Source organism: Pseudopodoces humilis, chromosome 3 (genome assembly GCF_049639895.1).
Source record: "Pseudopodoces humilis isolate 2021_Gansu_Grassland_sample_001 chromosome 3, ASM4963989v1, whole genome shotgun sequence".
Taxonomy (NCBI): Eukaryota; Metazoa; Chordata; class Aves; order Passeriformes; family Paridae; genus Pseudopodoces; species Pseudopodoces humilis.
This window is the reverse complement of record NC_142202.1, coordinates 73,767,702-73,781,379: the sequence shown is the minus strand read 5'-3', so window position 1 is coordinate 73,781,379 and position 13,678 is coordinate 73,767,702. Positions and strand designations below refer to the sequence as shown.

General features: G+C 53.0%; 1 protein-coding gene across 1 annotated transcript; it reads left to right on the top strand.

Annotated features, from left to right (window-relative positions):
- The first annotated feature begins 1,514 nt into the window (after positions 1–1,514).
- PRDM13 (PR/SET domain 13) lies at positions 1,515–9,173 on the top strand. The gene is made up of 4 exons (XM_005518604.2): positions 1,515–1,655; positions 3,344–3,475; positions 3,574–3,694; positions 7,154–9,173. Exons 1-4 carry the CDS (start codon positions 1,515–1,517, stop codon positions 8,623–8,625), a joined length of 1,866 nt encoding a protein of 621 aa, XP_005518661.2. The 3' UTR covers positions 8,626–9,173.
- Positions 9,174–13,678: the final 4,505 nt, after the last annotated feature.

Here is a 13,678-nt window from a genome sequence, read left to right as displayed (position 1 = left end):
TGAAAGCAGTGGATAAAATCTCATGTGCAACTTTGCAACTTCTCCAAAGCAGAAAGGTTTAGAAATCTTTTTTTTTTTTTTTTTTTTGAGTGTTATGAGGCGTGGAACAGAGAAAACCCGACAGCAGGAATTAGACAGGAGTATAAAAGTGAAAGTTGAAAACTGAATTTGTTAGTGTCCTTCCTGGTCTGACAGGCATTTCTGAACAGTTGCATGCACTTAAGAAAAAAGTTGCACACCTTTCCTTTTCAGCTCCTGGGAAATTCCTGGGACATTCATCCAGCCTGAATTATAAGATGACTTAATCCTAGCACTTCGTTGTATCTTAATTAAAATATTTATGCGAAGAGGAGGGACATAGGCGCACACTCTACTTGTATATCTTCGTTCTGGCTTTATTTACATTTGCTTTTTGCAGGTTCCACCTACTAAAGCGGTTTTGGTGCAAGAGATTTTGTGTGTGGGTGAAGAACTTGTGGATGTGTTAAAGGAGGAATCCAGCCGCACACTCTTTGCTAGATATCTGTGTTATCTGCTGGCCGTGCCTGCCTGTTTCCTGGTGTCTGTATGTCTCTATTTCCTCCTGTCTCTATTTCTTAATAGCAGGAACTACAGACACAGCTTCCCCAGCACTTGCAGGTGCAGCGGTTTGTGTTTTACAGGGGCTACGGCAGCTCATATTTTGTGCTATTCAGCCTCCTTAAGGATCAAAGCTCTTCTGAAACAGATTACTGGCCTGAAACCAAACCACTGAGATGGTAATATGGTCGTTCTTAAAAAAAAAGTGTAGGTATTTTCTGGTGTTTTCCCATCAAGTACCTGCCCAATTTCTGTATGGCACACGCCGGGAATCAATAGAAGTTAACAAGTCCTCAAAACATTCCCCATCTCTTTGTTTAATCTCCTTTACAATAAAGCCAAGGGAAGAGAATTAAAAATCTTTGAAGTATATTAAACCTCAAAAGGCTCAGCCAAGTAGACTTAAAATAGTCACTTATTTTCCAAAACTGGTTTGTCGAGGAACAATAAAAGGAAGTAAAATTTATGGAGAAATTATACAGTGGATTTGTCACTTAAAATATCGTAACTGTCTCGGGGACAATACCCCATGCTGAGGATTAATGGTCCCTCCAGACCTTTGATTCACCAGCGCCTTTTCTTTGCCCTTGACAAATTGGATTTTTAGGAATGGGAAGGTCGCCTGGCCCATTGTCTGCCAGCCATTCACTCCGCCTGATTATGCAGGAGGGTTAGGGAAAGGCTCCATGTGACCCTCTTGGATGGGACTCCGCAGCTGCTCGAGGAGCCAAACTCTCTCACCAAACTCTGCGCCCCAGAGCATCCCCCTGCCAAGGGGTACCCCTCCTGCTCTCGTTGAAAAGCCGGCGTCCACACAGCGCCGCGTCACTCTGCGGGCGGAGATACGCCTGTGCTCATCCTCCCGCCGCCTGCCGCTGTCACTCCGGCCCCCTTAAGTAGTTGGGGTTCCCGAGCGCTCACACCCAGCGGCAGCGATGCAAACCAGCAGGGCTCCGGCCATCAGCGTCAGCGCGGAGAGCTGCATCCCGGCTGGGCTGCGCCTGGGTCCTGTGCCGGGCGCCTTCAAACTGGGCAAGTACCTGTCAGACCGCAAGGAGCCAGGACCCAAAAAAAAGGTATTTTCCTACGGTCTCTCCTGCACCGCTGGACCTTGATTATTCGTTGGCTCGGGGGAAGCCGGCTCTGGGAGAAGAGGCTGCTCTTCCCCCGTCTCTCTTCGATCCTTCCTTCTTAGAGGGAGCCAGGAAAGCAAAGGGAAACATTTCCAGAACGCCTTGAGATGTCTCCCCGTGGTTTTGCCAGGAAAGCCTGCCCGCCCGTGCTCTCTCTCCCTCCTACCCAGCCCGGGGCCCCCAGCCCGGCCGGCCTCCGGGGCGAGGCCAGAGGATACGGGGGCTCTCTCGGAGGAGCAGACGCGCCCCCGCCTTGGATATAGACGTGCTGGAAGCGTCGCCTGAGCCCCGTGCCAGGTGTCGGAGGGCCCTGGTCCTGCCACCCAGCCCCCGCCCCCCGGGCCTCCGCTCACTGGGGCATTGCCCCTTTCCCTCGTAGAGCCAGGACGTGCCACGGCCGGCTCCTCGCACCTGGAGCCCCGGCGAGGCGGGGGCATAAGGCTGTCACATAAGGGCATAAGGCCCCGGGTTTTGTCCAGAGAAGGAGCAGGGTAGAGGCAGATGCACGGATTTATTTCTGCATTTGGCTCGGGTTCGTGCCCCAAATCCCTATTCCCGGCCGCGAGTCCTTTGGCTTGGGCCTGAAGGGAGTGTGGGGCGGGACGGCCGGGGCTACCCCGGAGACGGCGTCGGGGTGCAGGTCGCAGGTGTCGGGGCAGCCCAGCACAGCTCGTCCTCCCCCCAAAGCCTCCGGGGGACCTCCCCCCCGGAGCTGCAAACAGCCCGCAAAGCCTGAGCGGGAGGGAGGGATGACGGCCACCCGGCTACCGGCTTCGAGGTCAGTCCGTGTCCGAGCGAAGGATCGAGGAGGAGGTGAAAGGCTTTCGTCCTGTCCATCAGGCTCTTCAGGGGGCTGAGGATGAGACCCCTCCTTTCGCCCCCCGGGCAGCCTCAGCTCACGCGTTCCGCTCTGATTTTTAATGCACTTTAATTGTTTTTAAACGCTCTGCCAGCCCACTCAAATTTATTTCTCATCTGGCTCCCTTGGTTTCTCGCTTTAGACTGCTTTGTTCCGATGACTTTTATTGCACGGTCATTCAGGGAATGGGCACTTCATTTTCTCTTTGTATGGGCAAACAGATTATGAAGTATGGGGCTACAGGGACTTTGTAGCTGAGCAGAATCTTCTCCCCTTTCCCTCTCCCCATCTCCCGACAAGTCCCGCATGTCACAATGGTTTTGTATGCACTCAAAGTCTGCATAAACTCTTTAAAAAAAAAAAAATTGTACCTAGGCATTTAATATAGCGTTAAACGAAATGTAGCAGCTGCGGCTGGACAGGGCGCGTTTGGATCAGTGAGACCCAAGGGAAAAATCCCGTTTCCTCTCACCGGGCACGGGGTCTTCCATCCTTACCCTGCAGAGCTGCAACCCCTGCTAGGGCAGTCGCATCTCTCCCAAGGCACCTGCGAGCCGGGGAATGTCCTGCTCAAAGGTGGGTGAGGATGGCAGCGTTAAACGGGTGGCAAAAGGAGATGCTCTCGCCGCTGCTTTCAGCTGCGATGCTCAGCACCCTGTCTAGTGTGGGGAAGCAGCTTGACGGGCCAGGCAGGCAGGGGGACGGGTAAGCTTTTTGCTCTCTTTGTGTTTCGTTTCACGTGAAAATGACAGCAGTGCCGCCTGTTTTCCAGGTGCGGATGGTCAGAGGGGAATTAGTGGATGAAGCCGGGAGCTCAGCTCTGGAGTGGATAGGGTTAATCAGAGCTGCCCGAAACTCCCAAGAGCAGACACTGGAGGCTGTTGCAGATCTGCCAGGAGGACAGGTACCCCACTCGCGGCTCCGGACTGGCGTGGCACCTCTCTCTGCCACCTGCCTCCCCTCTCAAGCCACCTGAAGAAGTTTCCTTTCTTCCCTCTCCAGATTTTCTACCGGGCGCTGAGAGATGTCCAGCCGGGAGAGGAGCTCACCGTCTGGTACTCCAACCCTCTGGCGCAGTGGTTTGACATCCCCGTCACGGCCACGCCGACGCACGACGAGAAAGGTACAGATGCGGGCACTCATTTCAGAGCACCCAAATGAAATGAAACAAAACAAGCCCTCTTTAACTGACACCTTTGACGGGAACTCAAACTGCGGTAGGCAAACGTGGGCCCCAGAAAAATAAATGCCAGTACAGCTGCCGTGAATTTAACACACCACCCTTTAAACTAAGACTCCATCTGCTTACATTTAAAGGGTGATCTATTAACTCGGTAGCGTATGGAAAGGCCCCGTGCGTCGAGTTGTTCCGTTATCGTCCTGATTTAATGATTCTTTGATAGGCAAATGGGGTTTCTGTGAAACATCGCCATAGCTGGTATGCGAGACAGCAAATTGGTTCAGTAGTTTCTAAAAACATCGGGTTTACCTTCCGTGCTCAGAGTTTCAGAGACTCTTTTCAGGTTCTCTTGAGGGTAGATTCACATAATCAAGCCAAAACCGGGCAGTCCCTGTAGATTAGAATACATTAGGTAAAAGGTTAAGTCGGCGTCAAATCACACTGAAATCAGGACATCCAAAGATGTTGGGAAGGGGAAGACACCCGTCTGGGACGGCTCGTTTCAATCCGCAAACCTATTCTTAGCTGGAATTGCACAGCACATTAAAAAAAAAAAAAAAAAAAGGCGAGGGGAAAAAAGACGAAACACTTCAGCATTCACTTGTCGGGCTTCCCTGGCTGCGGCCACCCCCTCCCGCTGGTCCTGGGTCCGGACGCTCCCTGGGGCGTCGGTGGCGGCAGCTGCCAGTGGGTACCACCCTCGGGCTGAGCCTGCTCCGCGGGAGATGAGGGAACCCCAGCCGCTCCTGCTTGACGCGGAAGATCCTTCAGCTCGGCGGTGTCCCCGGGAAGGGAGCGAGTACACGATCCGGGCAGGGGCTGCCCCCTCCTCCCCGTCACGGCTGGTCGCTCCACAAGGTGACCAGGGTCCGTCCCGAAGGGATGGCTGCGGGAAAGCCAGGCTCTGGCTATCGTATCTCATCGACTCGTGTTATGTGCAAGAGCCCAAATTGAAAACTACACCCGGAAAAAAACCTCTTGGTCACGTCTCTGTCCCCGCCACATCGAAGGGCAGTGAGGTCACGGATCTTCCGAGGGTCACCCCCTCGAAAAGCCTGCCGAAATTTCGGTAGCAAGGAGGACAGGACGGTGAGTTGTGCCCCATTCCTCTCCAGCAGCCCTTGCTGCGGATGGGTACCAATGCTACTCGGGGGACAAACGAAAGAGAGCTCAGGTCAGCAAGAGGCTCCCTACGTGCGGCATCCCCCTCGCCCCGTCGAAGCAAGGCTGATTTGCAAAGCGGCCCTACGGATCTGCTGTGTCTTCGGACCCACAGTTTCCAGTCTGATTAATGCAGACTCAGAAAAAGTGTAACCGCATGCTGAAGTGCTCTTCTTTTAATGATCATATGCTGAAAAAAAAAAAGCCGAAAAATCAAACTGAACTCCCAAACCCCCACCAACCGAAAAAAATGACAGCGGAATAATTCGGAGGGTTTTTTTTTTTATAAAAAACACAAAATGGAAAAACCAAACCAAATCAAAAATTTGGAATTCTTCTATGTTTGACCCCGTTAATTTTGGTCACCGTGGTGAGAAAGAGGTGGTTTTTGGTGGGAGTGTTTTGAGAGGTTTTTTTTGTTGTTGTTTTTTGTTTGTTTGTTTTTTTGTTTTCCCCTCGAGCCGTTCTTCTCGAACTGGAGCTGAGGGAGGGAAGCGGCGGGCCGGGCTCGGTGGCAGTCGGGAGCCGGTCCCGACCATCTTTTGCCCAGGATGTCGGGGCCGATTCGCGCCGCTGAAATGACCTGCACAGGCAAACGAAGAGAGCGGAAGGGGGTCCGTGGCAGTCCGTGGCCATAATCCTTTCCATCCATACCGCTCCTTCACCCGTTTTCCGTCTCACGGCGGTGGGATTGCCACCGCGGTTGCTTCTCCCGTGGCCGATGCCTCTCCGGGGTCCTGGCAGACACAGTTCCGTCTCTCTCCCTCCTCGACGGGGCGAAAAACAGCGTCCAACGCCTTCACAATGCTGCAGATCTCGGGACCGCCTCTCCACGGCTAGCGAGGAAAAGCTGAGCGCGGCAACGAGGACACAGGCGGGGAGATACAGCTCGCAATGCTTCCACGCGAGTTCACACACGAGTTTCCCGCGGAGAGCGAAGATTCCGTTTCCCACCCGCAGCGGGCATCGACTGATCCTGGTCAAAAGTCGTCTCGAGAGGCCATCGCATCCACCCCGGCAACCCGTCCTCCCCGGGTGCCCTGACAGACGCGGGGCACGACGCAAGGTCTCACCCCGTCTCATCCCTCACGGGATTCCCCGAAACGTGAGGAGCTGCCCTCAGGCCTGGAGCGGGCTCTCATTTCCTCCTTAGGTGTTTCGGTGCATTAAACTGCGGGGTGAGGGTCAGCTGAGGACGGTCAGGATGGGAAAGAGCCAAAAGGGAAATTCAGGGGCTTATCAGCGTAGTATGGTGACTGGAAGTAACGAGAGAAAGAAATATGGGTACAAAGAGACAGAAAAAGAGGAGAGGGCAGAATGAGAAGGGTAAGGAGGAAGGAAAGGGAAAGGAAAGGTAAAGAAAAGGGGAAAGTGGGGAGAGGAAGGGAGGAAGGGAGGAAGGGAGGAAGGGAGGAAGGGAGGAAGGGAGGAAGGGAGGAAGGAAGGAAGGGAGGAAGGGAGGAAGGGAGGAAGGGAGGAAGGGAGGAAGGGAGGAAGGAAGGAAGGAAGGAAGGAAGGAAGGAAGGAAGGAAGGAAGGAAGGAAGGAAGGAAGGAAGGAAGGAAGGAAGGAAGGAAGGAAGGAAGGAAGGAAGGAAAGGAAAGGAAAGGAAGGAAGGAAAGGAAGAAGGAAAGAAAGAAGGAAGGAAAGAAGGAAGGAAAGAAGGAAAGATTCCTAGACAGACAGGTGGCCACAGAGGCGGCGTTTCACCGTCTGGGCTGGGGAGATGCTTCTCCTTGGGAGTACCCTCCTGGCAAGCAAGGCCAGGAGGGGGAAAGTGGAGTCTGAGCCTCAGCGGTGTCGGGCAGCCACCACAGCCGCGGCCACCGAGGTCTGTTCCGCTTGAGAGAAGTCGAAATGGGACGGGGCACAAAGGGCATTGTCCTCTGAAAGGGAACGATTACATATGGCCCATACATATCGGATATTGTCTCGCCGCTTAATGAGGGGCTCACGATCATTAGATTGGCCTTTGTTCGGTGCAGCCGACTCCCTGACATACGCTACCTCCTCTGCAAACGCCAACAGATGGGCCCTCCGACAGACGACTCGCGGCAGCAGCTGCTCCCCCCGGCCCTACGGCGCCCCGCTCGCGGGAGCTCGGCCCGGACCGTGCAGCGCCCGCTCCGCTCCGCGGTACAGCACGGCGGGGGCGGGACGAGGCGGAGGGAGCGCGGGGATGCGCGGGGAGGCACGGGGATGCGCGGCCGCCTCTGACGGGTCCCTCCGCTTGCCTCCGCAGGGGAGGAGCGGTACATCTGCTGGTACTGCTGGAGGACCTTCAAGTATCCCAACAGCCTCAAGGCGCACGTCCACTTCCACTGCGCTCTGAGCCACGGCCGGCCCTTCCTCCATCACGACCACGGCCGGCCCGCTGCCACCGCCTTCGGTCTGCCCCCCAAGGAGCTGCCAGCCGCCTCTCTGCGCGGCCACCCCCCGCCCGGCTGCGGCCCTCGGGAGGCCGTCAAGCGGGAGGCCGTCGCCGCCTCCCCACCGCTCGCCAAGCCGGCGTTGCCCAAAAGGGCGGCGGGCAAGGAGGAGCAGGAGCGCGCCCTGGACATGAGCGTGGGGGCCGCCCGCGGGCCGGGGCCGCTGCTGGGGCCGGCTGGCGGCAACGGGCTGGCTCTGTGCCCCGGGGCGCGCTCGGCCTTCCGCCCCGCCGGCTCGCTGCGGGAAGAGGCGCGGGGCGCCGCAGCCCTCGGCTTCTCCAAACTGCTGGGGGGACTGAAGGCGGGACGCGCCGCCGCCGAGGCGCCGCCTAAGTGCGGAGCGCTGCCGGGTGAGGCCGCCCCGCAGGCAGCGGCAGCGGCGGCGGGGCTGGCTTGCGGCGGCGGGCTGCGCGCCTTCCCCCTGCTCTCTCCGCTGGAGGAGGCTTCGGCCTTCCGGCAGGTGGAGCGGGGGCTGCCCGCTGCCGCGCTGCCGCCCGCCCGCTACCCGCCGCTGCCCGGCGGGGCCCTGGAGCGCTTCGCGCTGCCACCCTTCGAGGGGCTGAAGGCGTACGCGGGCGAGTGCGGGTTGCCTGTGATGCCGCTCACCGTCTACAACGGGGAGCTGCTCTACGGGGCTGCGCCCTACTACCCGCTGAAGCTGCACCTCGGCGGCCTCCTCAAGTACCCTGAGTCGGTGTCGTACTTCGCGGGGCCGGCGGCGGGTCTGCATGCCGCTGAGCTGGGCTCGCTGGCCAGCATCGACCGGGAGATCGCCATGCACACGCAGCAGCTCTCCGAGCTGGCGGCCGAGAAAGGCCGAGGGAGGCTGGAGACGCTGCCGGCGGGGGCGGCCGGTGCGGCCGGAGGGAAACCCAAGACCGGGCACCTGTGCCTGTACTGCGGGAAGCTGTACTCTCGCAAGTACGGGCTGAAGATCCACATGCGGACTCACACCGGCTACAAGCCGCTCAAGTGCAAGGTCTGCCTGCGGCCCTTCGGGGACCCCAGCAATCTCAACAAACACATCCGCCTGCACGCCGAGGGCAACACGCCCTACCGCTGCGAGTATTGCGGCAAGGTGCTGGTGCGACGCCGCGACCTGGAGAGGCACGTCAAATCCCGGCACCCGGGGCAGAGCCTCGGCAAGGCAGCCGAGGACAAGAGTGACTCTGGCTATGCGCAGCCCGAGCAGGAGCAAAAGACTGACAACGAGAGCGACGTGGACGTCTGCTTCACCGACGACCAGAGCGACCCGGAGAGCGGCAGCCGGCACCACGAGCAGTGATGCGGAAGGCGGCCGGGGCGGGGCAGGGGTGAGGGGAGCACTGCAGCCCCCCCTCCCTATTGCTCTGGGCTCCCGGGGCGGTCCCACGGGAGGCCCTGTCGCGGAGGAGCGCGGGCTGGCGGGCAGAGCCTCCGGCGAGGCGGGCAGGGGTGCGCGGGCGTCCCCGGGTTCCCTCCACAGCGTCTCCCCCGGCGCAGCAGCTGCGGTGCCGGGACAGGGGTGGAAGGGCAAAACCCTGGCGGGCCCGGGATCTCACTGGACAGGCACCACATCCCGATAGACGCCCGCAATTCAGTGGCCATATATTTTTATTGTACCTTCGTGTCGAGAAAATTGTGCCTTTTGGAAACGATGCTTTTTTCTATGCGCTCTCCCATCACTCGTTCCAGTGGTCTGAGCCGTGGGGCTCAGCAGCAGACCCGGGTCTGCAAGCGCCTCTGGCACCTGTACACTTTATTTGACACCTCACCTGTGCTTGCTCGAGTCCTGATAAAGCAATACCAACAGCTCTTTGGGAAGACAGAAAAGAACAGGCAACAAAAAGCCACTCCTGCAGCACGGAAGAGGTTCGCATAACAGGTGCACCATTTGATCAAGTTGCAATTATTTATAGCAGATAATATTTGAGTAACAAATGTAAAATAAATATTAAAAAGCATGACTCTAAAAGCACGCACTATATAATTTTAAAGGAAATACACTCTCTGTTTGGTAGAATACAAATGTGGTGTATGTTTGTTTTCTAATGAACGATGTACAGTGGATACAGTATTTTGGTCTTGGTTCCAGTTTGTCATGCGATTTTTTTAAAAAAAGAAATAAAGTTACTGACAAACTACTGTTTGTTCGTTGAAGTGCTGTCAGCAGGATCTCGTGTTTCTTCACAATGCTTCTGATGATTGGAAGCTCAGACCCATATGTATGCAGCGTCTTTGGGTCAAGCTCTAAACAATTTGACTCTGAATGTCGCCTGAGCATTTTCCTTCTCTCACCTAAGGGCAAAAATCCCAAATCAAATCCGTTCTCGGTGTCTCGGGTTTTTTAAATATTTTTTGTTACTTTGTTGTGCAAAAGGCAAGGGCAGAGCTGTTAAAGGCTGAACAATATTAGTCTTTTTTTTACCTGTTTGCACTCCGTCAAACGTGCCACTTTTGCACACACTTCTTTAGAATCGTTGTTACTTTTATTTGAAGGAAGAATCTTCTTATTCTTTGGTATGAAAAACCTGAAACGAGTTCAACTTTAAAAAAAAAATGACTGTCAGAAAATTATCTCTTTCGCCTGGCAGCTCGTTCAACTCACCAGGCAAAAGGATGCAACACTGCCGACAGTGACCCGCCAGCTGTGACCCGCCAGCTGTGACCCGCCAGCTGCGCGGGTCTGCCCGCTCAGGTCCGAGCTGGGGCTTTCCGTGTGCCCTCGGGCAGGCAGAGTCAGGGGGGAACCCCGCTTTTTGGCTTAGCATAGCTCACAACTCTGAAGCAGACGGTGAATCTTTTTGATTGTTCGATACACTTAGAAGACTGTGAGTTTTCAGGATCGAGCCCTATTTCAGTCTGGGGTGTAGGCGATGCAATGTAAAATACAAACAAATTACTTTCAGTATCTGTGAGAATTTCAGCTACAAATATGATCATTCGTTTGGTCACTAAAGGCTATATCGTGCTTGATAGCAATAGGAAGCAGGAATTCAAATTTCGATTTTGAATTTCCTTTAAAGCTTTGACACTGCAGCGTTGTTTTTTTTTTTCTTTTATTTTTTCCCCCTTATTTGGCCTTGTACACCCACTTACTCGATACATTTTATCCCAAGACGAAAGTTATCTTTCTGACATGAAAATAAATGGAAAACCCTCTCCTGCAAAGAGGGGGATCTTTTTAATCTGTTGGCGAAGTCGAAAATCCTGTTGTCATTTATAGCACCGTCAGCAGGACCTGGAATATTTCCTGCCAGGTCTTTATTTCAATATATTTGTCTCCTGCTTTCCCAAAGGAGGGCACCCACCGTGGAGCTGCTGCCGGGGATGGATGCATCATGTGTGCTGTGAGGTCGTGGAAAGGGTATAATAATTCAACTGTGATACGGGAAATATTTTCATGTCTTTAGAGTTTGTGAGTTTTGATAGAAGTGTTCCATCAAATCGTAATACTTGGGCCACCCTTAACAAAAAAAGAAAAAAAAGAAAAAAAAAGAAAAAAATAAAAAAGAAAAGGAAAAGAAAAAAAAGTACTCCAGAGCGTCAACTTGTGTGAATTAACGGCCTGTATACATAATAATTAGTCTTAGAGTTAAGGAAAAATCCCAAACCCGAATTAAATGTAACCAACCTCAAATAACCAAAGCCAAGGGGAAAAAAAACAAACAAACAAACTGCATATGGGATGTCGGCTTTTTTTTTTTTTTTTTTTTTTTTTTTTAATTACTATGCAGCGGCTAAATCGAAACACAAAGTACAGACGGAGACACGCAGATGAAATTCTGCCACATTCACTTTCAGGACCCCATTCCTACGACGTTCCTAGCGGAGGCACATGGTCCAGCATGGGTTCACGGGCGAGCCCCGGTGACCGGCCCGGGATGCTCCTGCCCGCCGGAGCTCCCGCACCCCCGAGGGTTCCGACAGCCTCTCCTAAGCAGCGCTGCCTGCTTGGTGTTATTTCTAATTTTTTCCCGTGTTAAATTTTATTAAATTTCACCACATTTTGGGTTATTTTATTCAATTTTGATTGATTTTATTTTATTGCCCCGGTCAGGCCAGGCATGAGGCTACAGCGTTCTCCCGAAACCTCAGTGATCTGGGCGGTGTCGGAAGCCCGGGATGCAACCAGGGCCAGGGAAAACAGCATTTCAGGCGGGTCAGCAGCCGCAGCCGCGGGTTCCGGCGGGCCTCTCGCTCCTCGGGATGGAGCTCTCAGGGCTCCGCGGGCTCAGGGCTCCGGCTCCCGCTGCTCGGGGCGCGGGGCGGGCTGAGCGTCCCGGCCGCCGCCCACACCGCTCCCCCCCGCAGCCACGGCCCACGCTGCCAGCGCCGGCGCTGATTGGCTAAGCCCCGCGGCGACCCGCGCTTCTATTGGCCGGCCCGCGCGGCGCGGCCCCGCCTGTGGCGGCTGCGCTGAGGGTGGCGGCGGGAAGGGTGCAGAGAGTCCCGGAGATGCGGGAAGCGGCTCCGTGTGGCCCAGCTCCCGGGCTCATTAAGTCATGTGCCGGCCATGGAGGTTCCCGCGTCCTTCGGTTTCCCTGCGGACAAATTTGTGTCTGGAGGGAAGTGAGAAAACTTCAGGTCGCAGGGTAGGTGCGGAGCTGATGGCAGAGCCAGCCTGGGCGCAATACCCGCTGGATTTTGTGTTCTTAGCGTCTCTAGGTCTACCATTGCTTCTGTCTGCCTACCACTTGAAGCTAGGGAAAAAACAAAAACAAACCCACAGTTTTTGCCTTCTGAATTTGTAATTATTGGTAGCTGCAGTAAAGCAGGTATGTCCTCTGCATTTTTATAATAAAGAACATAATTAACCATATTTACAGGGCAAAACGTGGAAAGCGTAGGCAGAAAGAATTGTGATGGAAGAAAGACTAACTCCTTCAAAATGTTACTCATTGAGATGCTAGTTTGTTCAAGGGCCATATGCATTAAATGACAAGATTTCTGTATTTTATTTTCTGTGAGAGGACTCAGGTTTTTTGAGTCAAGTTGAACAGGGAATGACGGCTGTATTTTGTGAATGAAGAATAGAATGTTATTTGCTTGTTGGAAGTCAAGAGCCAAGAAGAATAAATAAATTGAGATGGCTTTTGGACATTATCAGAAACTAGTCTAGGCATTTTGCAAACTGGTCTTTTGGTTTCCAAAGATTCACATCCAACCTCAGCTATCCTTGTAAAAGCAATTGATTTCAGTAACATACCATTTTCTAAATTTGGGAAGCAGTTTTGATGATTATTGGCTCCTCCTTTATTAGCCTCTTCATAGAATCACTATCAAGAAATCTGGATGCATCTGGCAGGGGGTGCAAAGAATTGCAAAAAAAGTAGGTTGTAAGGATCTTGAAGGTAATTTCAGTTTTCAGCCAAACTTGGTTTTGGCACAAAACTCTGTCATATATCTTACTAGTTAATGCGGTAGTTACTGTTGAATCCATTGCCTGAGGATGCACATGGGAGATGAATGGTGCTGTGAATGACCAAGCTGTAGGGCAGGGTCTTACAGACCAGGGGTCTAGATCTTACTCCTCTAAACTTGCTAAATGGGTTTGAACACAGTCCTGAGTTTACAGCTTTAAACAACCCCTAAAATTACCTGATTTTATAAAGGTGTTGAACACTTGCTTTCCCCAGTGAAGTTAGTGGGACTGATTAAAAATCTACCAGGCACTTCGACATCTAAGTGGGATAGATATAGTCAGTTGCAATGCAAGTGAGATTAGATTTTGAACTTCTTCATAGTGCAATACTTAGGGAGGACTTGATCACTTTAAACAAGGAAATGGTTCTATACACTTAGTGGAATATATTTTCAAAGATTTTTGTATTAAACTCATATTTTAAATCCACACACCTGCACGCACGTGATCTGATCAGAAAGCTCTGCTGCAGGTATGAAAACACATGCGTTCTTCAGGGTCCCTTTCTATGGTTGCAACTCTGGTGTTGCAAAGAAATGACTTAGTGATCCAGAAAAATCTATGAGTTTGTGTGGGTGCATTCATGCTGAAAATATTTCCAGGGAAATATTTTAAATATTAAATAAAATTAAATAATAAATATTTTAAAAACGTTTTATTTTTTTTTTTCACTAGAAGTTATGTGCTTGGAAGTATATTTTGAAATAGTCAGTTTGTAAGCTGTACATGTTTTTTAATATTAAAAGAGAATCCCCACACCTGCATCTGATGAAGTGAGCAGCAAGGCTTGGATTCATACTTCCTGTGTGCCAAGGAGACATGAGGATGGGAGAAAATCTAACTGCCCTTGGCTTCAGGTCAGGGAATGGTGAAGATCAAGGATTCTGTCTGAAAAGAGTAATTCTGCACTTGACTGTGAGCAGTTACTTTCTGA